Below are 27,738 nucleotides of genomic sequence, written 5' to 3'. Positions count from 1 at the left end.
ATACTAGTATTCAATATTTATAATTAATGTAGGAACATATCTATATGTCATATTATATGAATGGACACATCAAATATTGTTTAAGTAACCTCGGTGTTTTAACCATAACCAACGTCAAAAATATGATCAATTAGACATTAGATTATAATAAAATAAAATAAAATTTATAACAATATACCCAGCTTATTATTTATTTTAAATATACTTCAATTGGAGAAATAGTATAAGGCCTTCTATATATTTTTAATGTATTATGACATTTTTTCTTTAGTATATTAAATTTAAAGGAAATCACAAGACTAAAAACAAGTTTGCTTAGATTTAAAGTATGTCATTATCTAAACAATATTGTGTGGGTCCCACACTTTAACACTAATTATTCAATGAGATACAGGCGTTTGAAAATATGTGTCTGACACTTAGATATAATAAAGCCAAAGTCAAAACAGCGGTATATGTTTCATGTGCAAAAGTGTCTAGATTAATACAATGATTTCAATCGTTAAATATAATATTTTTAATTTTTTTTTATGTTTACAACACTGGTAATTTTGATATACTTTCTAGTTTTTTTATAGTAGATAAAACTATTATAGTCAATTTTGTGAGATTTGGTTTGCGCGGCAAAACGATGCGAATCGCGAACTCAATCATTTTACTAAATTATAATTTATAATATGTATGCAACAACAAGGTATATTCAATTTTAAATCACATAAATATTATTTTAAATTATTAAAATAATTGTGTAAATCTAACTGCTCAAAACATATATGATATAAATATATATATATCAAAATATTTCTAACATCAATTCTAAGTCAAGTAAAACAGGTTGAATCTAATAAATAAGACAAACACAATAAATTATTTAAAATTGTTTATTAATATACATAATAATTTGTGGTATAAAAATCTACCAGTATATAAATATAATAAAATTGTTATCCTCAGTTTATATTATAAACATACTACAATAATATACAAATGTTTAGATTCTAAATATTATTTAATCATTAAATAACATTTTACAAATTCAATGTTCTTCCCAATTTGCAGGAGTCATTAAATATGAATTTACTTGGTGTATCTTAAATAAAAAGCTAATAGCTGCATTATTATTTATAGATACAATATAAAAGTTGTTTTGCTAAGGAATGGAAATGCCCATAAAGAATAATTAAAATAAAATTCTCATGTGGTGAAGATTGGTTCACATAACTTTAGTGAAAAAATTTCTTTTTAACTAATAAAAATAAATAAATAGCTTCACCAAAGTTCTTTAAATTATTTATGTTGATACTAACAAATATAAATTATTATCCAAGGACATTGTATAATTATTTAAATAATATAAATCTTCAGGGTTCAAAGATTAATAACTGTGCACCTCTCTCTAATCAGTCAAATATGTTGTCTCTAAAAGTATTTTAAATAATATTCATTTTTAAATAGTTACCTATGATTAATTAATAATCTAATCAAAATAGCTACCTACAAATAATAATTTAGAAATATAATATAATGTCTCTATATAACTTAGGTAAAGTTTTTGAAATTGTAAAAACAAGTTATATCTTCGATTAAAATTATAAAACAGGAAGACGTTTAAGGTGATATGTCTACACTAATAGTAACAAATATAGTATTTTAGTTGAATAGAAATTATATAATATTATGTCTTAAAATTTCAAAAATAAATTTGAGTAATGGCATAGTTAATTGTGGTTATTGAAATAATATATAAAATTCATAAGGCTGATTCCAATCTATATAAATTAAAAATATATAGGTGAGATAAGGATAGTATCAGCTATACACCTAAAATTGTAAACTAATTTCAAATTAAAACCCAAGAGCAAGAAGTGAATATAATTACAATTGGTGTTTCCCTTTTTATAGCCTAACATTGACAGATTTAGTAAGACATAAATAAGATTACAATTTTTTTCTTGCAATTTGAACCTTAATATACAGAAATAAAAAAGGAACATAAAAATTGTTTCTTTTTTACTGGATGGAACATTTTTTTTTTTACAATTAGGGTAAGAAATATTAACTTAATCTTTACGAAAAATTAATTAATTTAATCATTGAGACCTTGTCTTTTTTCTTCTTCTAACATGGCATCTAATTCATCAGTTAAATTGGCTAACATATTTCCAATATCATTAAGTACATCTGCTGGTTCCTTTTTCCCACTGTCATAAAAAATATAAGACAAACATTAAATAAATAAAAATATGTTTTATCAATATTTATAAGGATTTAGTGATTTAGTATATGCAGAGCCGTGCCGTGGAGGGGGGCCTAGGGGGCATGGTTTAAGAGAGCGCAAAAAAAAAAAATTGAAATGCATAATAATAAGTAAAAAAGGGGCAAATATTTTTAATTTTGCCCTGGGCGTCAAATCTTAACGGCATGGCTCTGAGTACAAGATATTGTACTACATGATGCCATGGTGTAACAGAAATAATTGACAATAAAATAACTTTTGTTCTAAATGTATTACTGTTATTAAAAATCATTAGCGTTGAAACATATTCGGATATTTAAAGAAAAACAAAATCTAAGTAAAACTTATTTTAAATTTAATATACTTAAGCTGAACAAGACTATTTAAATTGTATCTAACTCGAACCAAACATCTTAAGTTTGGTTTGGTTTAAAAATCAATTAAAGTTAAATCAGTTTATAAGCATTGTTAAAATAATTAGAAAATGTTAAACTATTGATTGGAACAAAAGTTAATACTTAGTTAATTATATTTGTTGAGCTTTCAGTTATAATTCTATATTATACAAATATAAAATATCAATATTTTTTTTTACCTTGGAGGCATTAGCGAAAATTGACTTGAGTGCATTGAATAACTTGAAGTTGTATGCATAGAGTGAGATCCTTCAGCAAGCATAGGTTGAATTAGTTCTAAAATCGAACACAGTGAAAAATATTATATTAATTATTGAAATAAACAAATAAAAATTATAGACTAACCATTTGTAGATCTAATTGTTCTCTGTTTAATTGTGCCTGCATTTTCATTGGCAAATGGAATAGTATCTGATTCAGTACTTGAATTTGACTATAGAAAATATATATTTATAATTTTTTATTGAAAATTATATCAATTATATTGTTAATAATTTACTTTAAAGCTTGCATTTGATCCGATATGATCCTCTAGGTTATGTTTAGGAGACATATTGTCTATTGTCCATTTACTCAAAGATTTAGATTGTAACGTCGGAATACAATGTAGATCAGCAACAACAGTTACTTGATGACACTTTTTATTATCTTCACAAGACTGTTGGCGTTTAGGTGGAGATGGTGGTCTACGTTTCAATGTATTTAATCCTGAACAGTCTTCTCTGAAAACAAAAACCATATTATTATTTTATTTATGTAAACATAAAAAAAAACCAATTTAGTGTATTTTGATCATACATGTTTTGTTGAGTAAATAAAGCTGGAACTTTAGCCACTAATCTTGGCTTAACTAATCCTCTTGGTCTAGGTAATGTACCACCACATTCATGAAGAATAGAAGTTTCATTTGTTGGTGTTAAATCACCATCTTCAAAACTTTTTTGTTGATGTCTCCACTGTGGTGGACCGACAAAACTACTCGTACCTCCAGTTGTTGAGTTAATATTTTCATGTAGACTTTCTAATGATTTGCCACGATGTGCTCCTCTAAGCTAAAATTATATTAAATATTAATAAATAAACATTTAATTTAAAATATAATTTAGAAAAAATCAAAGGGGGAAATAATAATGCTTTACCGATTCCTGAAATTCGAGTGTCCAGTTCGAATCCGGAGTAGGTCTAGGGGACTTAGTAAATTGACAAAAGCTCAGAAATTGATAAAAAGCAACAAGACATGATGATAGCAAATTATAATTTATAAAATAGATTTATACCTTGATGGGAACAATATCTGTTTGGCAATATAGTTGTTTGCTACTCTCTAATTCCCAAGGTTGATGAAAGCTGTGATACGTGGCATGAACACGAGGCAAATCAAGTTCAACACTGCCTGTACCGCAACTTATGTTAGTGATACTTGTTCCACATCCAGAACTGCTGCTTACAATGCTTAATGGCGACTCGATGCAGGCCTTTTGGATGCAATATACGATTTAAATAATAATGAATGCAAATTTAAAGCATTGTAAAAAATAAAAATCTAGACATGCAAATTAAAATATTCACAACATGCTTTTACAAGAAACAAAATTCAAGAAACAATTTGTAGTACTTACATCCCTATTTTCATAACTCATAGTTCTACATTGTTTACTATATAAATAAAATTAAAATATGTTGGCCACTAAAAATCGTATAAGAAAATAAAAATCTAAGGTAAATTAAAAAACAAAATGGGTAATGCAGTGCAGCGTTTACATTATTAAAAATAAAACCTCAATATTCTCTGAATATTTATATTTAAAAACATTTAATCAGGAAGATATTTTTTTTTATGAAAAAATGTACCATATATTATTATATAAACTAACTAGAATAATTGTATTAGTTAAATTTTCATTATACTTGTTTTTTAGTGAAAAATAAATTATTGTTTTTATATTTTTTAAGAGCTACAAAAGAAGAGTAAAATTTGTTTAAAAATCTACATACTAATTGCTAAATAAAAAAATATTTTTAAAATTTTTTTCTAAGGGTAAATTATGTTTTATTTTAATTTTAATTTAGATACATTTTTAAAATTTATAATTTTTACTCACTTGAGTTTGAATAATATATGGAGAATGAGGTACAAATGATTTGCCAGCCTTAATATCCTTTACTCGTTTTATTGCTAGTAATAATCTTTTTTGATGTCCAAGTTTAACTATTCCAATATCTTCTAAATCTTCCCATGTTAATTGAGTTACATCATCAATTGTAGAATAACCTTGAGCTTCTAACGCTGATCCATATTCTTCAAGACGTAGCAATCTAAGCCATTCATCTAATGATCCCTAAACAATTTTATACATAATATTAATAATAAAAAATAAATGAGGTACATAGGTACAACAAAAAATACTTACGGGAATGTAATCTAATAGTCCATCAGATATATTTAATAAGCCAATTTCTGCTTTTAATTTCTTTCTATGATTTGGTTTTTTTACGCCAATAGCAGTTAAATCCTATAAGTTAAAAATGAAAATAATATAAGTATACAGATAATTAAATATTCGAATATTCTTTAAATCAATTAACAATCGTTCTAACATTACAAAGTATATATTTAAATTAATTATATTAATATAAAATATTCAATTGATTTAAGCTAATTATTTTAAAATGTTATTTAAAATTAAATATTGTTAAAAGTTAAAAATTAAGTTAAATTATTATTTTTACCTTAATGCAAATAATGGGAAATAAAATAAATACATAATTATATCTATTAAATGAACAGTTAATATAAACAGTTAATAATCACTGCATCTATTATAGACTTTAAATATGCATATTATATTATATTTAATAAGTCTTTCAGAAATATTATAATGGTCTTTGGTATTTTTAATCTAATTTAACTATACATGTATATATATATAACTATCTATATATAAATTAACTTACTTCTGGTGTCATTTTTGAAACTGTTCTCATATCATATCCAGCAGATATGAACAAAGGTAAATATTCTTCTAGATGTAGATCAACTAACCAACTGTACATTATATCTTTATCCTGTGAATAAATACAAATCAAATCCATAATTATTATTTAATAAAAATTAAATTATAAAAATCAAATACATACTGGAACACCTTGATTGAGAAGTCTTTCTACTCTAGTAGATGGACTAAGTTCTGGATGCCAATGAGTGTTTCCTCGAAGATGGCACCCTGAAGCACGACCACTATCTAAACTCGCTGTAGAGTGACGAGATCCAGAACCAGAACCGGATGAACCAGGACTATCACGACCAGGACTTTGAGTCATATCAATTCCTTGATCTTCCTGAAGTGATAATTGGTGGTAATACATCTTTATATTTCCACAGGGTTGAGAATACTAAGCAAAACATAATATTTATATAAAGTGAAAATTGAGGGTTAAAAATTAAATAAAAATGTTGATTTTATTTACCGAAGTAGATCCTGGAAATGTGAAAGCTGGATGATTAAATTGTGACGATGGTGATTTATTTCCAATAGGGCAGTAAGTATCTGCTGCATCATAGATATCTAATATTACAAAATAAATTAATTTTAACTCAAAAACAAGTTAAAAAGTATCAAAATATAGAGAATATAATTTATTTGATTGTAATAAATATACCATTGCTTTTAGTTTAAAATAATTAGTAGATCATCAATGATTCTGATTTAAACATGGTTAATTAAAATTATTTTTTTATGTATACTATTTTATTCAGAGCTTTATTTTTTTTTTATCTCAAAAGATAGTTTTTTAAATAATATTAATGTTACTAACATGTTTTGTCATGGATAAAACTTTTAACAGTAAGCTTTTAACAGGTGTAAAAAAAAAGAATTTGTAAATTATTTTTAACTAAACCAAGTTAGAATAACCTTGTATTTAAATTTTAAAAGTAAAATAATAAATAAGGAAAAACATATAATCTAAACAAAATGTGTTTTTTAATGTGATGATTTAACGCAATATCATACTTCCTAATATGCTAAAGATGAGCAAAACAAATACCAAACACCTGGTTTTTTTTGTATACTATTTGATTTTTTTATACAAATTCGTCAGAAGTTTCACACTTTTTATCATTTTTTAAGAATTATTAAAAAGTTCAAAAATTATGATTTTATTAGAACCAACCTTGTACTGTAAGTTTAATATTAGAGTAAATTTACCTAATATAAAACTTAATTAAGAATATTATCTGTGTTTATATATTTGTTTTTTACAATATTTAAATCTAAAAGCGAAATTTGAGCATTTATAAATCATAATATTTAACATGTTTATAATTTGCATCAAAATTGAAATATTTAAAAAAAAGTTTATGTAAAACGCAAATATTATTTTTAAGTTTGATAATAAGTCAATTCACACTAATGCTAAGTTAATTACACGAGGTTGGTTCTGCTGACATCAATTTTCTATGTTGCATGTTTTTGGGTCATAGATTTAAAACAAGTAGTGCTTTGAAATTTTTTTAAATATAGGTACCATATGCATTGAACGTTTAATTTGTTTATAGAGATAGGGTATTACAATAATTTTAGAGCATACTATTTTTAAAAGATGATATTATTGACTTTCATAAAATTATATTATGTAAATTAAAAGATATCCATACCGATAAATTAAATATTAATACATAAAAAATAGCATTTTTTTCGAAACACTTTACCTGGTTTGATACAAGTATTTGGATCGAGAAATGCATCATCACTGGAGCTACTGTATCCCGTTGATCCAAAGCTACTACCTGAATGTCGACATGCAACTGAATCCGGAATGGCTGGTGGAGGTACTTTTTTTACTTGAGGAACATTTTTCTGAGTTTTGTTCATACTGCTAACTGTAACATCAGTACATCAAATAGTTTTAGTAAAAAACATTTTATTACGAAATACGTTTTATAATAACACATATATTCCATCTATATATACTATAAAGTTATAAAAGATTTTAAAAGGTTCAGCATCCTATTAAACAATGGCTCTGATTTTACAAAAGCCAGCAACTACTTATTTGAAACTCGAGCACTTGTCAGGGGGAGTTATGTTGTCGAGCCTCATAGAACTAAGTCAAAAGCTTTTGGAGGGTAGTTCAAGGATGTAAAAAATCACTATTCACATAAGCAAAAAAACCTTGATTTATTTATATGTATAAACAATAATGTTATTTCATTTTATTTAGAAAAATAAATAATATATTTAGCAATAGTAATCATTAATAATTTTATAACTATATTTAATCTTTGGATTGAAAATTACACAATTTATCAGTTAAATAACAGCATTGTAATAGTATCAACATTATAATATGTTTGATATGTCATTAATTATTTTTTTGTTTATATTATATTAATACGTAAAATAAAGTATGTTTATAAGTATAATAACTATTATCTACAACTTCAACAATTCTACGACTTAACATAAATAAAATGTTAATATAAATAATAAGTACCTAATATTTTTTGAAGAGAAAAACGGACATGTGTTCTAAACATTAAACACTATACCGCTAAGAATACATTTCATAATAATAAGTTTTCGTTTAAATATAATATATAATTTATATTTTGCGTAACTATAAGTAGGTATATGTATTGTAATTCAAAATTATAATAAATGAGTAGATCTATTAGATAAACATATTTTTGAAAATAACACTTAAATACTATGCCTAATGACCTCGATTTGATTTTCTGAATAGATTCGAACACATGCAACACCTATATCGTGTAAATGTAGAATATAATACATAATAAATAAAACCAGTTTTCTTAAATTGGAAATTTGCGTGGTTGCGAATACAACTAAAATGTAGGTGTTGCACCTTTGTAAAAGAACAAAAAACATACGTGGGAAGCAATATATAATATTCTGTCATTTTTTTTTTTTTTTTATGAAGTTCGCTAAATTGCAATATGCACTAATGCAAAATAATAACAAATTCTGTATAACTAAAACCACGTATTAAGTTGTAGAAAATTCTATAATCGATGAAAAAAGCTAAGCAATCAACATAAATGAATACTTTGAATATTATTTAAATAGTATTTTTAACGATAAGGTTAAATATCTATAAATATAAATTATAATATAAAGTACAATTTGGTAACTATTTATGTTTGATAAGAGACAAGATCTTAAACTTTTAGTGTATACGTCCATAATAGTATCCTGCGTTAAATATTATACAAAACAGATGTTAATTTTGGTTTAAAAATGAAGGGTGACACGTGGTAAGTAGATGCTTAATAAATATGTACCACTTCTCTTACTCATGAAACCAAAAACGTTCCATATGTAAAATATATTCATTAAAGGTTGAACCTAAAATAACATCTTTTTATACTCATAAATTTAATGAAAAATAAAATATGTACCTATTTTATACAAGACCTACCTAAAGTTGAAAATTTAAATAAACAAATAAAGCGAATCTTAAGTATTATGGTAGTTATATCCATATTGCTCGTTATAATAAGGTTACAATTTATATTTAACATATTATATTAAAACAACAACCAATAAAAATAATATGGCAACCAAAATGTTAATTATTTATGATTATTTATTTTAATGAAATATTTTGGAAATTAAAGAATAATTTAGTTGATACAACGGTATATTAATATCTGACTAAAGTTATTCGTATAAATCAAGTACCTGAATTATATAGGTAAAAAGTATTATCAATTCAAAACTAGCGGCCAAGTTTAATTTAAGAATAAGTTCATATTTTAATTATAAACTTAGTAATAATGAAAATTACTTTGAAAAATGAATTGGTAATTTAAAACATTAACTGTTTCATTAAAATATATTAAAGTATATATTACAAAATATTAATACAATAAATCATTTTTTTTGACATGTTTTATAGCTGGGCTCATTCTATAAATTTGTGCGACACGGGAAGCGTTACCATGACGTCATGAATCACCTGTAGGTTTATGAAGATATGTATATGTATTACAATAATATTATATGTACCTGCTAGTACCTAAAAATCATATAGATAAAACCAATACTGGTAAATTAGTCAGTAGCCATAATAAGATATATTATACATATCCGATATATCTGCATGCAGTAGAAACTAGAAATACTCGTTTTTATATTTGTATTTTATATTAGAATTTTTTAAATCACAATATTTTACTTAATCTTAACACGTCAAAAAATTGAAATACAGTAAAAAATCCGTATAAACACAGATAACATTCTTTAAGTTTGATAATAAATCAATTTACTCAAATATTAAAACAATAAAATATTGTTTTGTAAATTTGATATGTCATATTTTTGTGACGAAGACAAGCACATACAGGTGTGATCGTCTTATTAATATTAACTACAATTCGTGGATCATGAAACTCTATGTCCATACATCAAGATTAAAGAATTATAATAAAATTATGTTTCTAATCGTATATTATGTAAACACGCATAACCAATGTATTATTTTCAATTCAATAATAATTATTGATGTACAATAAGGCTCATTAAAATAAATTACATTTCACTTATTAATGATCATAATATAATTATTATGGACGATTTTACAATCTAAACAATGCCATTGAACTGCTGCTTTAACAATAATATCAATAATATTCAATAAATTCTAAAAAAAATTATATTAGTATTTGTATGTATGCCATAAAAATAACGAAATAATATAACTATAGTTTTTAATTGTTTATAAAACAAGTAAAATAAATAAATTTTAAATTTTAAATATTCTAAATATTACTAAAATAAAGTAAAAATTCATGATACATTTTAAAGATTTGAATATTTGAAACAATACGAGCATGGATGTATAATATTTGTTTATTCAAATTTTTAGTAACAAAAATACAACGATAATTATATTTATTAGTCATTAAAACATTACATTATGGTAAAATAGTGTTGCAAGTATTAATTTATTTGTAATGATTAAACGCCAACGTTGTATTCAATGATCTAAAATGTATATTTAAAATACTATGTATAGCCCACCTAACACAATTAAAATGATTGCTTGGTTGATACGAGGGGAACAGAAAAGACGGAAACACGAGTATGTTTGGACAATGGACACACACGTTTAAATACAATAATATAAATTATTATTACAGTTTATTCCGTACAATCGAACTAGGTATAATTTTTTTGTTTTCAGCTGAGCTCTCGAGTTTAATTCATTTGATTTGAATACGTGTCGTACGTCCGGGTATATATTATTTAAATCGTAGCTACGTGTACATTATATAATATTATACCTGGTGAAATAATCGTTTGAACTATTCAATTGACATTCGACATTATAGCTTAACACGTATTATATCCTATAGGTACTATTATACCGAATCCCAAAAACTACAAGAATCTATTATAATATATTCTATTGTTTTGTTTTAATCTTGATCTTATTATCACTTACTATTTAACAAATTTTTCCAACTTCCACTCAGCGCTCTCAGATACTTGGTAAACCCTTTTGGTTCTGCAGACTCGTGAGACATAATAGAACTACTTTTTGAAGACCCAGCTAAATTTCCATCAGATCGGCTTCTGAACATTGCCGTAAAAGGCTTTTTATTCTTATTGGAATCTTCAACATATTCGGTCTCAACTAATACTATATCATTGTCTTCGAATAGACTATCAAAACTTTCATAAGTAGTATCCATCAAATTCTCTTTTTTGCTATTGCGGCGGACGGATGGAAATTTTCGTATAAATCCAAAAGTTGATTTTCTGTCTTCAGAATTTGAACGATCTAATATTCGTTTGCCGGGTGGTAAAGGTGGATGTGCCCATAAACTGTTTCGTATATCAGACATGATCATCAAATGTTCAAACAAAATACATCCGTTTGACTCGTTAACTATATATATATAAACAATACATGGACGAAATAAGAAGAGAGAACTATATACGATATACATTAAGTAATTATCTAAAATTAAGACGAATGTTGTAGCAGTAAAAAATAGTTGAAAAGCATTTGCTTAATAGTGGGGCGATTTCATGACCTATTATAGAAAACAAAATATATAAGGACTTTTGAATTTAATGATATCATTATTTATCAAAAAAAAAAAAACTGGCGATTATTAATTATTCATTTATTTATTAAAGCACTTGCTACATAGATAAAGTTGTATATTAGATGATATGTAACTATTATACTTTGATTAGTAAAATGTATAATATATATATAGACGTACATTGTTGTAACCATCTATTCAACTATACAACCTAATTACATAATACAAATATGAAATACAAAACAGTAAATAACAAGATATAGTAAAAAAATTTTAAAAGAAACTATTGTATGAACGCGTAAAAGAAATATAATTTAATGAGTTCTTACTACTTTAGTATTATAAGTCGGTACAATTGGAGTAAACTAGTATGTATGCTATGTAAGCATATATTATGCATATTAATTATTGGCAATGTTTTAGTATGGCTACTGATATTTTATATAATTGACAAATAACCAAGGAACTGCGAAATAAAAAAATCGAAATAGTAGTATAAATAGATCTATAGAATATGAATTAATTTGATATTTTTTCAGTGTTGTAATTGATATTGATTATCTATCATTTTTATTTGAAACCAGACGAAATAACAAATATGACCAAGATGAATGATAGGTTAAAAAATAATGTTGTTTTATGTTTGTTTAACAGTAGACTGCAGGTTCTTGACATTGCATTCCTCGCCTATTACGGAAAGGAATGTTTTGACACGAAATCACGTATATCTCGAACACCCGCACAGACGACAATAAATTACTGTAACTATTAAGTATTGAATATAATATAAGCAATAATCAGTATTTAAAAAATATAAAAATGAAGATGATTTTTAGATTGAAAAATATGTAAGCCAACGTATTTTATGTAAATTTAGTTCTCATATTTAAAATAAATTAGTTTTAGAAATATATGAAGAAAACACATAATAGGAACCTAACCTACCATATTAATTTTGATATTAAATATAAAAGATTAATTTGTAACAATTTAATGGAGAATCTGGTAGCACAAATACTGCATTTATACACGGCCTATTAAACCACCCACATTTATTTATACGATACCAATCCAGGGTATTACGAAGGGTCGTATTTCTGGGGGAAAAATATTAAAATCAGGAGGGACGTGTTATTTTCCCGCCTTTATATACTGAAAAAGTATTGTTATTTGCTACCAATAAACCAAACCAGATGTTAACGACATTATAGTTAACGCATACGTATGTAAACAATGATCAAATCTATACAATAAATAAAATACATTAGATAAAATATACTATCTCACATGCAACGGAAAATCAAATCAAATTTAAAATTAACAATTGGAATAAAATGTCAAAGGAGGAATAGTTTTCCAAAATTAAGCAATAGCTATAAATATAGCTAAATAGCTATTTTATTTGATAAATCAAATAAACATAAAAGCAATCCATAATTGTCATATAAGCCAACGAGTAGTTTATTATGTATAGAAATATGTTTTATAATAAGGAATAACAGTATTATATACCGTCTTAATATAAATAATTAATTGAAACGAACAAATATAAGAAAGTTAATTCATTTTTATAAAAAAAAAAAACAACAGGAAATTATAACCGCGGATCACTTACGTTTGAACTATAATAATAAAATAAAGCACATAAGCCGCACAAAATAACAATAGACTAAAATATAGTTCGTTTAACACTGCTGTAACGTATATTAAATACACATACAGATTTAACGTAACAAATATGATACGAGCAACCACAGACCAACTTCAACGTACACACGGCAACTAGTAACAGTACTACTGCAAAACCCACGCGGCCCCGAACAAGAACAGCCAGCGACATCTATAGTCGTTTACCATAAATTGCAGCATTTGCAGTATGTAATTTTATAATATTCCTATACGCTCTTACAAATATAATTATATTTTACTAATACAATAATAATATTAAATATAAAAAGATACATATATAAACAAATTAACTAACATAATGATTTTAGGGTTTTTTTTTAACTTTAAAACAATAAGTTTAATAAACAATATAATAATATTGGAACTTTAATCACAATATTATTAATAATATTATTTAAATGTACATATTATAATATAAGTATTTTATTAATTTTAACTATTTTTTTTAAACTAAACTGCTTCTAATTATTTGTGGTAAAACACAAGTTAATCATACTGGTTTTTACATGACATTAATTAATTGGTATAAGTCTCAATTCAAACACTGTGCAAGGACAGTTAATAAAATTGAGATTTTTATGATTTTATCGATATTAATTTACTTCTACTATAACATAAATGACTACACGAGAATATAATAATACATTGTATTTTAAAATATCCCCCAATATCAATGTAATATTTAGAATAATGCTTAGAGCCGAAAAGTATATAAGTATTGTATATACTATATTATTAAAAATAGCATATTCTATAATAATTCACAGTTTAATTATTTTTATTATAATAATAAATAATAATGAATTCAAGTATTGAAGTTTGGAAACTTGGGTTTTATTTCTGGTATATGTAAATGCATAACAGATGAAAGTAGCTCATAACGCCAGGTAGGTACAATAAATGTGGGTAGCCCAGGAATTTCACAACACACCATATGGTCGTCATCTTGATTCTCCCCTTCCCTTCTCTTCCCCTCGGACTATGATTTAGGTTTAACGATTTATGCACACTTTAGGCAAAACAATGACCTTGTGTACAAACAAAGATGATCATTAATGAGTTTCATTTAAGTAAATCATAAAAACTATTGAAATGGAACAAATTTTTCAAGATAAACAATTAATTTTTAAAAAACATATAAAAATAAAAATTATTATGAAAATTATAAATACCTATTTAAAATACCTGATACACAACTTATATATCTGAAGTATGAAAATTAAGTTAAATATACAATATAGAGAGTTCTTAATAATTTCCTAAGTGAAAATCAGGTGTCTAGTATTAAACCATTGTTGATAGATATTATTTAAGCAGTATTTTATTTTTTTATTTTACTGATTAGTTTCACTTTCACGTTTCTAGCATTGTATTACATTGTAACTCTCTTTTTGTTTATATATAAATATATAATCAATTTTCATTTTAATAATTGGTATTAGTAATGCTAAGAATTGATAGTTAATTGTCTACTCTAAATATTAAAATCAAAAGGTTTTATTAAAAAATAATAAGTCCACGATAACACAATACAATTTAGTAATAAGATCATCAAATATATCAAAGAAAAACAACTGTAACCTTAAAAAACTTAAAACGTTGAATAGCCGAATAGGTATACCTACAATATAAATACTAAAACATTATTTTTAAATTCTTATTTGTTATTTTTAAGAAAGTATTCTTTTCATAAATCATAAATGTACAAACTATTAAAATGTTAACATTAAGTTTTGTATATTTTGTGATTATACGTCATTCAAAATAATTAATCGATTTACTAAATAGATAGTTTAGGGTTTAGAAGAATTTCTACCACGGAATTAAATTTGAAGTCCTTGCAGAAATTAAGTAGGTAGTAAGTACTATGATAATACAAAATATCGCGTATTTATATTTATTTTCTTTAATGCTCTATATCTGAAAGTAAGCACGGTAATCTAGAGCATATATTAATATATTATTATCTGGAAGGGAAAAGTATTCACACAAAAACCTCGTTTTACGTGACCGGCCTAGTTGTCACAAACGAAATAGGGATGTTTGTAATATATTCATCAACATGTTTCCACGATTCACGCACATTATATTATTGCAGATTTGAGTTATCCTTAAAATGAGTTTAAAATATTTTAACATTGAACTAAGGAATAAATACAATTGGTTTAACCAAAGACGCTATGGGGTTTCCAATATTTAAAGTACATTACATAAACTTTTTTAATACTCATACACTACAGTCTTATATACTTAATTAAAAGTTTAAAAAACCCAATTTCATAAAACCAGTATATTCCATAATTTTCTAAAATATATAATTTATTTAAAATTGTCACAAAGAACGTGATATATACTGAAAGCTGATATGATTTTATTAGTTTCAAGAACATTAAAACCAATCATGTTTAACGAGTTAATAATCTTTTACCCGATAACTAACGTATATTATAGAAGTTAATGCAAGTTACATAATATAAGTAGAAATGTAATTTAATATCATTAGTATTACCTATATTATTATATACTTACAATAAATATAAAATGTCTTAACGGGTGTTGTTTCGTTGGTATTTTATTTTATTTAATATTTTTTTAAGGGTTAAATTTACTATAATTTTATAATATTATTTTGTTTATCTAAACTAAATTATAAAAACTTTTATCTATAGGTACGTGTTATTTAAAATTCTGAGGGGGGTCAATTTATGTAAATTAATAAATTATTAAGTATATTAATTTATATGAGTTGTAATGTTAGGGCAGAACACAGAAAGTAAACAGGTGAACCCATTTAATAGGCAGACAGGTATATATTATATGAGGGCAATGACAGTAAGACACCCTATATATGACGAGTTAGCATATAATGTAGCGTCTTGGGAAGATTAATTATTTTAAGACGATGGAAACATAAACCCTTACTTTTAATAAATTAATCCCTGTGGTATTTTTAAAAGTATTTAAGTCAAGTTTAAGCTTAAAAATATTATAAGTCTTAAGCATATTGTTGGTTAAAAGTTAAACGATCTGGTAGGTAACGTCTTTACAGTTCGAACCATATAGGGCTACTCGTCCAACATGTCCTAGACTACCTGAAATGCATTACCTACACGAGCACTGGTGCCAACTTTCTTTACGAAGATAAAGAAAATAATAAATCACAAAGTTAAAATACAAAATAAACTATTATAAATATAAGCCTTATATTTTTTTATGATTATGGAATTAAAGAGTTATTCGTTAAAGATTTAACATTCGCTTTGAGTTAAAATTTAATAAAAATAAATAAATAATAATAAATCTAAATCCGTAAATATGTATTATTGTATAATACGGGAGTGTGATTAATACCTGTTGACTGAAATATTTATCCATCTACTACCGTTGAAACAAATAATTAGTACATTTCGGATAAATAAAATTGTTTTATTATCTTAATTTAAATATTCAACTGAAAAATTTGTATTTTATCGTGCTTATATTTATCAATTTCAACCAAGGTCTAAACAACAATAATAAAGCACTTAAAATATAATGACGTTTAGTCTATAATATTGAAACATACTTTTTTGTTTAACTAATGTAACCAAACCAATAACCATATATTTTTGTCAAGTTATAACGTATATTATTATCTATAGACCACTGAATAATACAAATCGTATTTTAATGTTTTATATGTTAAAATATTGTCTCTAGATTAAAGTAAAAACGAGGTATGTTACGTAGGAATACGATTTAAGCAGATTCTGTTATCTTATGTTTTACATTTAAACGATTCTTAAACAATAATATTTTAAATTATGTTGGGAATAAATATATAATAATATAAAACATAGTCTATACTCTATACATAGGGATCTAAATTTGAAATATTATCAAAAAATAGTACTACAGTAAAACTTCAAATTTCCTCCATTTTCTTTTATATATTTGTATATAACAATAAATAGCTTTTTACTTTTTAATGTATGAGATTTTAGAAAATGTAAAATTAATATTAACTTTATTGAGTATTTTTATTTCTAAATGTGTAAAAAAGCATATTTGAATAGAACAGTCAAACTTAAAATAATATATCTTTGGTCAAGCTGTATACTTGATGTTTCCGGTAAAAATTTGATTCAAATATTTATCATTAAATTTATTTTTAGTTTGTGGGTCAAAATAATTTAACTTGTATCTTATGTTAATTCTAAATTCACCTAAAAACTGTTGCCGAAATATACTATTATTAGGATTATTTTTATATATTATTAAATTAATTAATAAATCTTATAGTACTTAAAATCTCCGTTACAATCTTATTTGAATTGGTATTTTATTAAAATTTTAAAGAACACATTACACATTAAGTACCTTTGTACTTTTAAGCTTCTAATCAAATTCTTGGATATAAAACTTATTTTCTGAAAAACTTAATTATAATATAGTTCTACTATAGATAAAGATAATTTACATACTTATATTTATTATAAACGAGGTTAACAACAACAAAATTATAGATAACCCTAATATGTAATTAATCTAAAAAATTTGATAGTTGCTTAAATTAAATTAATATTAACATTATTAATTACCATAACAAAAAGTTGATTTAGAAAGGCATTCAATGATTTTCATGTAAGTAAAAATGATTTGGAATTCTATCTTCAATTAAATAACATTAAACCTGTTTGCACAAAACAAAACACTAAAAATGAACTAATAATTTAGATTCATTATAATTGTTAATAATTAGACTAAAAAAAAAAAAACAATATTAATTTGCGCGATGATTTTTATCTAAACAAATTTTTATAACAAGACAAAATTATTTGTAGATACTATCACGAAATTCCGTATATAGGTACCTATAATTGTATAAGTAAAGTATGATACAAATGTGATGATTTAATGATACTATGCACATAAATAAATAAAAATTACAAATATTTTTAGTTGATATCTTTTTAGTATCTTTAGGTGGTACTTGGTTTTTAATGATTTTATCAATGATGACAATTATCTAAAAATATTAAAAAATATACTTAGAAATTCATAATCATTGGCTGGATATTATTTTACATAAAAAATGGTGGTATACTATTGATCACAGTATAGCTGATACTGATATAGTTTGTCCCTACTGGAAAATATAAAAACTGATTTAAAATATTTTTGATGAATATAGAACGATGTATAACAATTATAGTATACAATCAAAAAGGCAAGGCCTCAAAATCTAATGACTGATATGAATTAATTATTATTAACATTTTTTTTTTAAATAATTGGATTTTGATGTGAAAAAAATATTAGAACTATTATAAGATATACCTCATCTATTATTATTATTAATAATAAAAAAATTAGGTTTCTTTGAAATTGACATATTTAAATCTGCATTAAAATATTATAATTATTAATTACATATTACACAACATTATTAAATATAAAAAATTGTTATTAATTAAAGTAAAATGGCGAAGTAAATAAAACGAATATGAATAAACTCAAATAACCGTATACGAATTATTGTATACATTTAAATAAATGCTAAACCAAACATGTCGTATTCATAATAAATTATAAATGAGAAATAAATATCATTATAAGTATTTATGTTGGTAATATATTTTTTTAATTAATGATTAATCTTTATTATTATTTTACTTTACAATATTTAAGAATAACTTTTTGATAATAAATACGGTACAAATCTAGGGAATACAAAACTTAAATTGTACCACAGGTTATAGAACTGGCCACACACGAAGTTATTTATAATTTATGCCTTAATAAACATCGAAATTTATAATAATATTAATCAACACAAATAAGAACTACATTGGAACTTGGGGTAGTCAAATTAATTTCAATCTACAATAGACAATTTTATTATTCATGAACCATAATCAATACTTCTATGTTGACTACAATATTTATTTTTGATATTGGTAAATTATTATTAATTATTACCTACATTAGATATATTTAAAGTACTTACTACTTATACAGTCTTTGTATTCCGTGTAAGCCCTGTGGTTAACCAGTAAACACAATATACTACATAGTTGAAAAAATTCAACTACACCACGGGTTAGGTGGTTATTTAAATGTGTTTATTATAAATGACTAGTGAAATCATTTTACCTGAACATTATTTAATTTGGTAAATAAAATAAAATTCTAAACACAGTTAAACAAAATACGGTGACAGTATAATAGTATAAGTATAAGCTATTCCTTATTACTATACACTATAATATAGCCAATTAAATTATTTTATGATTAAGTATGTGAATTGTTCATATTGAACTATAATTAAATATGAAAACAGAAGTAAATCGATTTTACATTTAATTGAATCATGCATGATTAAAACACATATTATGATTTAATACATGTATTAAAATTGTAATAATTGTTTACACATTTTTAATGTCAACGGAAGTTAATAAATTACATTTCAAATTAAAAAACGGGAATTTCGATAAACTATACAATATAGGTTTTGAGGGTACCTCGTCCTTGAGCTATAGTCACTTTTGGATGTGTTAAACATTTAACGATAATCCGTAAGTCAATAAATTATCAAATTTAAAAATAACAACTTCACCCTTGTTATTTCTAATGATTTTTGCCAATATTTCTTCTTAATTTTAGTTATAATTTTGTAAAATATTTAAAGAAAAAAAAGGGTCTTCACGAGGATATTGATAATTTTGTTATTTTATACTAACAGGTACATATTATTAAAAAACGAAATAAAAATTTTTAAATTAACTATTGAACACAAATTTACAATTTTATAGGATTTTGCGCCGCTATACACATTAAACTACTTCAATAACAACTTGAGGATTCTTGAATTAACTTTTAATTGCTATAAAGAGAAATTTATTAACATACCAAAATCAAAAAAATACTAAAAATGTTGATTTTTAAAAACAAAAAAAAGATGTTACGTACATATTCCGTTTTTTAAATTATTTTAAAGAGATAAATTTAATTAAAAATTTTAAATAAATTTAAAAAAAATTATTAAATGACTAATCTAAAATAAATTGAGCTAACGGTGTCCTATGAAATTTAAAAGCTTCACGTATTTTACTTTATAGCATGGGCGTCCCCAGGAGGGGGGCAGACGGGGCACTTTCCCTCTATAGAATTTTAAGTTTGTTTTCCTAAGCATTATCTGTACCTAATTATAATAATAATTTAATGTAATAATGACAAAACATAGTAATGTTCTATAAATAAAATGTAAGTATAAAATGTATAAAAAAATCTTCATTTATTTTTTAAATTAATTTTGCCTCCCCCCCCTAGAAAAATGTCTGAGGACGTCCATGCTTTATAGTATTCTTTTTTAATAGTAAAATAAAGCAGAATGAGTAGAATAGTAGAATAAAAATAATTATACAATTACAACCACAAACGTATTTATTTTTATTCTTTATTATGACTTATAAATTATATAACACAATATAATATGTTGTGTTGGTTATATAATATGTACAGCTGTATACATTTTTATGGGGTGATAGAGTTATTATAAATGGTGAAATGGACTGGAGGGGAAGAAATATCAGAGAAAATATATGGTATTGCAATTTATAAAAATGATTATGATTTGGTTTTCAAAAAAATCAGACAAATTATAGTTGAATAATTACGTAATTAATATTTATAATTTTTTGTATACCATAATTGTTGCGATATAGATTTTGTTGTGCTAAGCGCTATACACAAAATAATCACGACAGTTTTACGATTAAGTCATTGCGTTGATAATGATTTGACCAACAACCCGCGTGTTGATATATATGATTAGACTAAATAACATGAAATATTAAACATTTTATTGGACATACCATAAAATTTCCATTAAAATCGCTACCGCTAGTTCTCCGTTGACTATTGGTGCATACGAGTTTTTGTAACAAAACTTGGAGCCTCAAAAGAAACTACAAGAGCTAGAAAAAAATTCTGACGTTACGTTTAGAAATAATTTAAATTGTATAATACTAAATTCACTAGATTTCTCTAAAATGCTAAATTTTGACTGTTCAGTGGATAGAATGGAGAAAACACAGAATAATTGATTGGTTCAACTTGTGCCAGGAAGTTGTTTTTGATTACTTTTGAAAATGACAAAAAATGGCGGCCATCGATTGTGTTGTTGAGATAGGCGAATCCCTTTGTCAAGGAAAGCGTAAATATAGTAAAGGTTATTTAATGTGTGCAGATTAAACTACAGGAAATTCTGAAGACAAAAATTCAAATTCAAACTTCAGTAACAGAAATTATAGATCATGATTACAGGGGTCGTATGTTATTATTAGCTTAGGTTAGCGGCAAGCAATGACATTTAAAAAATACTGTTTTAAGTTTTTAAAAAAATGAAAAAACCTTTATACTTATAATTATGAGATAAGTAGATCTAGAGTCCACTAACTACAGTGATAAATGGAATGCATATAGTCAAATTTGAATCAACTTGGCTTTATTTACAAAACTTTAAATTATAGTGAAAATTGTATAGATCCACAATTTAGAGCCCATACTTATAGAACATTGCTTATTTGTGACGTGTTGTAAAACATAGTATATAAATGTTCAATACACGTGTAATAAGTCAATTTTTCAATGAAAGCAGGTTATAAAACAATAATGGTGAAGATCTATGCATACATGATACATCAAAGGATTCAATTGTTGATAGTTAATTAAATTTGAAAGCAACTGTTTTATATAATAACCTTTTTTTGAGATACACTTTTATAAACTATTTGTTTGTAGTTTTGGTAGATCGCTTTCCCCGATTAACTAGATGAAGACTACTTATGATTCATAAGTTATGAAACCGTTATCTATTATTTAGGTAAGTATTTTAGTACATACTATGCATTTATGATAACTGATAAATAAGCGATTGTTATTAAAGCCCTGCCACAGTCATTACGCTGCGCAAATTATTCAATATCTTTCGTTTCATAGCGAGTTTAGAATAAATTCGATGTTGGAATATAAGGATAATGTCAAGAAAGTTACAATAAATGTATAATGTACATTATAACAATATTTTTTACCAGATGTGGAATAACTTATGGCTAAGCTTTTATCTTTAATACTATACGCACCTAAAAGAATGACCTACCCAACCTCTTATCATTTCAAGTACTATTAGTTTCTGATACTTCTCATAATCATTTTATGATTTTATAAATTACTAGGTACTACCTAGTTACCCACAACACAAGTACTATAAAATGATAAATATTAAACATATAAATCAAATCAATAATTATAATTAAGCAACCGCAAGTGTTCTAAGTTATCTCTGTCTTATTAATGTACAACAACGTTTAAAGAGAATTTGAGTTTAGTAGAACCAATTTAATGTAATTGACGCTGAAATACTAGAGTAAATTGAACTATCATCAAACTTAAAGCTAAGAACATGATAATAATCTGTGTTTGTAAGTATTGTTTGTAATTGATCGGTATTTTATGTTTTAAAGAAGGTATGGCCATATATAAAATATTATAAATCAAAATTCGTTTAAAAATTAAAAAAATCATAAAATTTCAACGTTCAAAAAGAGATAATATATTTACCTTAAAGCTCGATAATAAGCCAAATAATTCATTCTAATATTAAAGCGTGCTGATTATATTAAACTGATTCTGCTGAACTTATTTTTGCTACGCCGCTGTATATTTGTAGGTTTGAGATAAAAGCATGAAAATTTAATACAATATTTTACATACATTATTAACGAGATTATTAAGTTATAATTAAAGCAGTTAAACATTTCAAAATTCATAGTCACAATTTAATTATGAGCTTTTAAAGTTCAAATTTTGACAAAACTAATAAACAATTTTAATTTAAATAGATACCTACTTAATATTTAAAATTTAGTATACGATTTTTCATAATTTATTTTTATTGGAATAAAAAAAAATAAGCATCTACAAAATTTTTGTACGAACTTTTTAAGTAAACATTTTGTCAAAACTCGATATTTAAAAATTTGTAGGAACTTGAAACATTCAACTATTACTACTTGTTATTTTTTATAAAACGTACACATTTAAAAATATTCAGACTAATTTTGAGCTATTGATAGATATTAAAAATGTTATCTTAGTTTTTTTTTACAATTGTTCCTCAAAAGTTGTACTATTTACAAAATTCTATGAATATCAAAAATACATAGGCCAATTTTTTTTTACAAAATATTTTGAATTCAAAATTTGAATATTTAAACGAAAAATAACATGTCGGTAAAGTCAGCCACCCACCAAGTCCAAATTATACTTGATCATTATAAGTTATGAAGCTTAATTTGTAATTAATTCTAAGTTGAATTTTTGGAATTTGTAAGCTTATCGTTCCGAATAATCTGAGGCCAAAAATTAATTGGTGGGGGGGGGGCAATTTCAAACAAACCCAATAGCTTTCCATTTTGTCCAAAATACACTGGTTATTTAACTTACATTTAATTGCAAATTAAGCTCATGCATTATCATTGCCAAGTTAGCAAAATTTAGTCTGATCTATCGTATTAATGGGTAGGTAATAAATAAATAAATTATAAAATATTCTTAGAAATTGTGACAACGTCACTGGTTTAGAATTGGTTTTTGTATGCAATAATTATTGAATTCAATTTTAACACGTCATCCATTAGTCATAACAGTGACCTACTCATAGACGAGGTACCTACAACAGTAGTCTTAACTCAAAATTTACCATAGAGTAGTACAGATTATTCAGTTTTTTATTATTGAACTGGTAGAAACTAGGTATATTGTATTAAATATCAAAATATATAAAATTAGAGAATATTCCCAGTTTTGGTAAAATCATTATTTTGCGTTATTATTTAAAAAATTTATTTTTGGAAAAAAAATGTGATAATAATCAAAAAGTATAGTTTATAGACAAATCTGACTATAGTATAGTTTAGTCCAGTGGTCGGCAACCTTTTTGGACTCCCGGGCCACATTCATAAATTAATAAGAGTTCGCGGGCCAGACAAAAATAAAAATTTTTAATATTCAATTAAACTTTGTTGTTGTAGAATTTAAAGCGGGCCGTATACAATAGACGGGCGGGCCGCCGGTCGTCGACCACTGGTTTAGTCACTACTTAGTTGACATAATTAATTAAGTATTTAATCATAATATAAATAAATTAAGGTAATAAAGTAACAAAATATTTTTAACCACATTTATATCAACTAGGTACCTATCATCATATTTAAAATTATCTTATACCACAGATTGTACTCATATTTTCTTCAACTAGGACAATCAAAATACAAGGGGAAGTAGCATGATGAATTATGATGAATCTGACACAAGCAGTTTCATGAGTTTTTATTATGGGTATTTTATTTCACCTAATGTAAAGCAACCTTATAGAATACAATTGAAAAACAGCAGACAGCAAAAATAATAGGAGACATTTCAAAAAATTTAACATAGTAATCAGTCAATGTCATATTAAAGTATGTTACTGCTGGGAGCAACTAACTTCTTTTGATGTGATCTTGATTTTGCTTGAAAAAAATGTTTTAATTACCTAAATCACATAATTTTATAACAATGTTGATTATACTATTGTTACCACTAGTTAGATTATTAAATATGGAGAAACTTTAAAATGAGAATATTTTTTTTCCCAAAATATTATACTTTTATGAATAAAAAAATTTAAATTTTTTATAAAATACTTTTACACAATTTAAAGTTACCTCATTATACTGTGTTTTAGGGCCATCAAAATATATAATACCTAATAAATATCTAATTAATGTATATTGTAAATAGTATTTATAATCAGTGGTATTATTTAGAAAAAATTTTTTTCCAAGTTTGAGAAATAGGACTAATCAAAATGATGAGATCAACAAACTTAGATCAAATTTATAATTTATTCCCATTGATACTTAATATAATTTTCATAACATTATTTGATATTGGTAATTAACCTCTTAATTAATGTAACATTTCATAGTCAAGTATTTTAAATATTAATATTAAAAAATTACTAGGTATACAAGTTACCTATAGATACTATGAAAATATTTGCAAGTAAATTAACCAATGTTTCAACATATGCCATAGCATTTATTATGATAAATAGTAAATTTAAATTATTTTTATAGTTTGCATGTGTCAAATGAATATATTATAAGCAACATAATACACATTTCAGTGTACCTACCTAGACCACAGTTATCTATACTGTTAAAGTGTAGATATATAAAAACCACAAAGTAAAAACTTTTTTTTTAATTAAAATAACTTAATTTCATTATTTGTTTATGCTTGGATATAACTATTGCTAGTTAATAAAAAAAAAAGAAGAAAAATATAAATTAATATATTATGATACCTAGATAAACATACACGAGTACCTACATTAACTATTTATAAATACATTTAATACAGAGATGACCTTTGTTTTATTATATTTTCACATACTATACAATATTATACAAAATACTCACACCCATGAGAATTGAAAATAAAAAAAACTGTTTCATAAAAATACCATCTGTCTAACATCTGTCTGAGTTGAATGTTGTTAATCACATTTTTTAGTATTGACTAGTGTAAATGATTAATGTTAATGTAACTATAAAAATTTAAAGTTTATTAGGTACTTTAAATATTAATAGAAATAGTAGTAATTAAGTACAAAATGCAATTGGTATATTTAGATACATAATAAATACATTTTTATAATTATTATAGGTAGGTACCTACATTGAAATCAAATATAATAGAACAGGGGTCCCCAATTAATATTTTTGAAGGGTTACATTAGGAATCTGAAAATTTTTCGCGGGCCATCAAAATTCTAAGTACGTATTTACACGAATATTTACATTATTTAAAAACCAATAATATTTAACAAAAATAATAATTTACAATAATAACACATATGTATGTTGTTGTAATATGTTTTATTTATTTTATGTCTGCGGGCTAGATAAAATGTGTTCGCGAGCTGCCATTTGGTGACCCATGTTATAGAATTTTGAATAGAATGTTCATTGGAAACAAAAAAATTAGATGAATTCAACTTAATTTCAAAAAATTAAAATAAATAGGTACTACAGCTACTTATATACCAATTACTTTGAAATTATTTAAACTTGATTTGAAGCTGTAGCAGGTAAGTAGGTAAATAAACATATAAAATAACCGTAAATTTACCATCTACCTAAATTTAGCTCACATTAAGCTTAGGTATTTATTAGTACAATAAAGTAGCTTGACAAGTTGTTATTAATAATGGATTGTTATTAATCATTTTCTACATGATTAGTTAGGACGAATGCCCTATAACCATTACTATTACGTTACAATGCATTATCAAAACAATCAAGTTGAGAATATAGAAAGATTTAACCGATTTCTTAAAGAATAAACATGAGTTGAAAAAAATGTAAAAGTTCACAACATGGCACTTACCGCTCAATTTCCTCATTGTGAAGCCTGCATATAAAATAATGTCTGTGACGGCAACTTCCCCATACAGTTCTTTCCAGTAATATATGACCCCGACTCGGATAGATCTGTTGGGAGTCCACTTAGGTCAACGTCCGTCAGACAAGTACTGACTGTTCGTTGCTTTCGATACCAAAATGATTCCAATTTCGTGATTCGTACCTACTCACATTGCCCAGACGAAGAGTTCGCAAGACCATCGCTCTGAACGTGGTGTGAAATCCGGTTGCGACATGGTACCACCATCTCGGTCGGCGTTGGGCCACCCTTCTGTACCAAGATCGTCTTGATCTGACTTCTTTTCGACACTTAAGGCGTTGAAAATCGACCGCTTGTCTTGAGTACACTCGCGCAATCGAACTCGACGTTAAAATGAACAGGTATGTAAATCTCATACGAACGTACAATATAGTTAACGACAACGAGTGACGACTTGCGTCTTGCTATATATTTTATAATAATGGCAGATATGATTGAATCGCGCGACACCGGATAAGAAGGGAACGTTCAACGTAATAAACTAATAAATAATAATGTTACCGACGGTCGAGTATTATCGCAACGTTGAACGTACGGTACGGCAGTACGGCGGCAGCACACAGCCGGCGGTTGTAGCGCCACGCATGCGCGATGGCGCCTGGTAGCGGTGGGGCGCAGACGTCGTCGACGGACGGGTGAAATTACGCGACGAGTGGAAAACTCGTCGTCGTCCTATACATTTACCATGATTATCATTATTGTTATTATTATTATGAAAACACGGTTTGTATGACGACATCTAACGATTAAAAACTTTTTCA

General features: G+C 25.3%; 1 protein-coding gene across 6 annotated transcripts; it reads right to left on the bottom strand.

The window, feature by feature from the left end:
- Positions 1-867: 867 nt before the first annotated feature.
- Positions 868-27,522, bottom strand: LOC113561150. 6 transcript variants are annotated; one of them, XM_026967391.2, is made up of 15 exons: positions 26,903-27,522; positions 11,122-11,568; positions 7,364-7,534; positions 6,121-6,218; positions 5,791-6,045; positions 5,608-5,718; positions 5,064-5,165; positions 4,755-4,991; positions 3,930-4,127; positions 3,792-3,842; positions 3,451-3,704; positions 3,152-3,374; positions 2,998-3,085; positions 2,832-2,928; positions 868-2,201 (listed from the first exon to the last, which is right to left on the bottom strand). In XM_026967391.2, exons 1-15 carry the CDS (start codon positions 26,916-26,918, stop codon positions 2,087-2,089), a joined length of 2,463 nt encoding a protein of 820 aa, XP_026823192.1. In that variant the 5' UTR covers positions 26,919-27,522; the 3' UTR covers positions 868-2,086. The 6 variants fall into 6 exon arrangements, with proteins under 6 accessions (XP_026823192.1, XP_026823195.1, XP_026823194.1 ...); XM_026967394.1 differs by lacking the exon at positions 26,903-27,522 and adding an exon at positions 13,244-13,503 and having other exon boundaries at positions 2,064-2,201; XM_026967393.1 differs by lacking the exon at positions 26,903-27,522 and adding an exon at positions 13,347-13,503 and having other exon boundaries at positions 2,064-2,201.
- Positions 27,523-27,738: the final 216 nt, after the last annotated feature.

The sequence above is a fragment of the Rhopalosiphum maidis genome, chromosome 1 (genome assembly GCF_003676215.2).
Source record: "Rhopalosiphum maidis isolate BTI-1 chromosome 1, ASM367621v3, whole genome shotgun sequence".
In the NCBI taxonomy this organism is placed as follows: domain Eukaryota; kingdom Metazoa; phylum Arthropoda; class Insecta; order Hemiptera; family Aphididae; genus Rhopalosiphum; species Rhopalosiphum maidis.
Note: the sequence above shows the minus strand (reverse complement) of the source record. Positions and strands in the feature narration are given on the sequence as shown.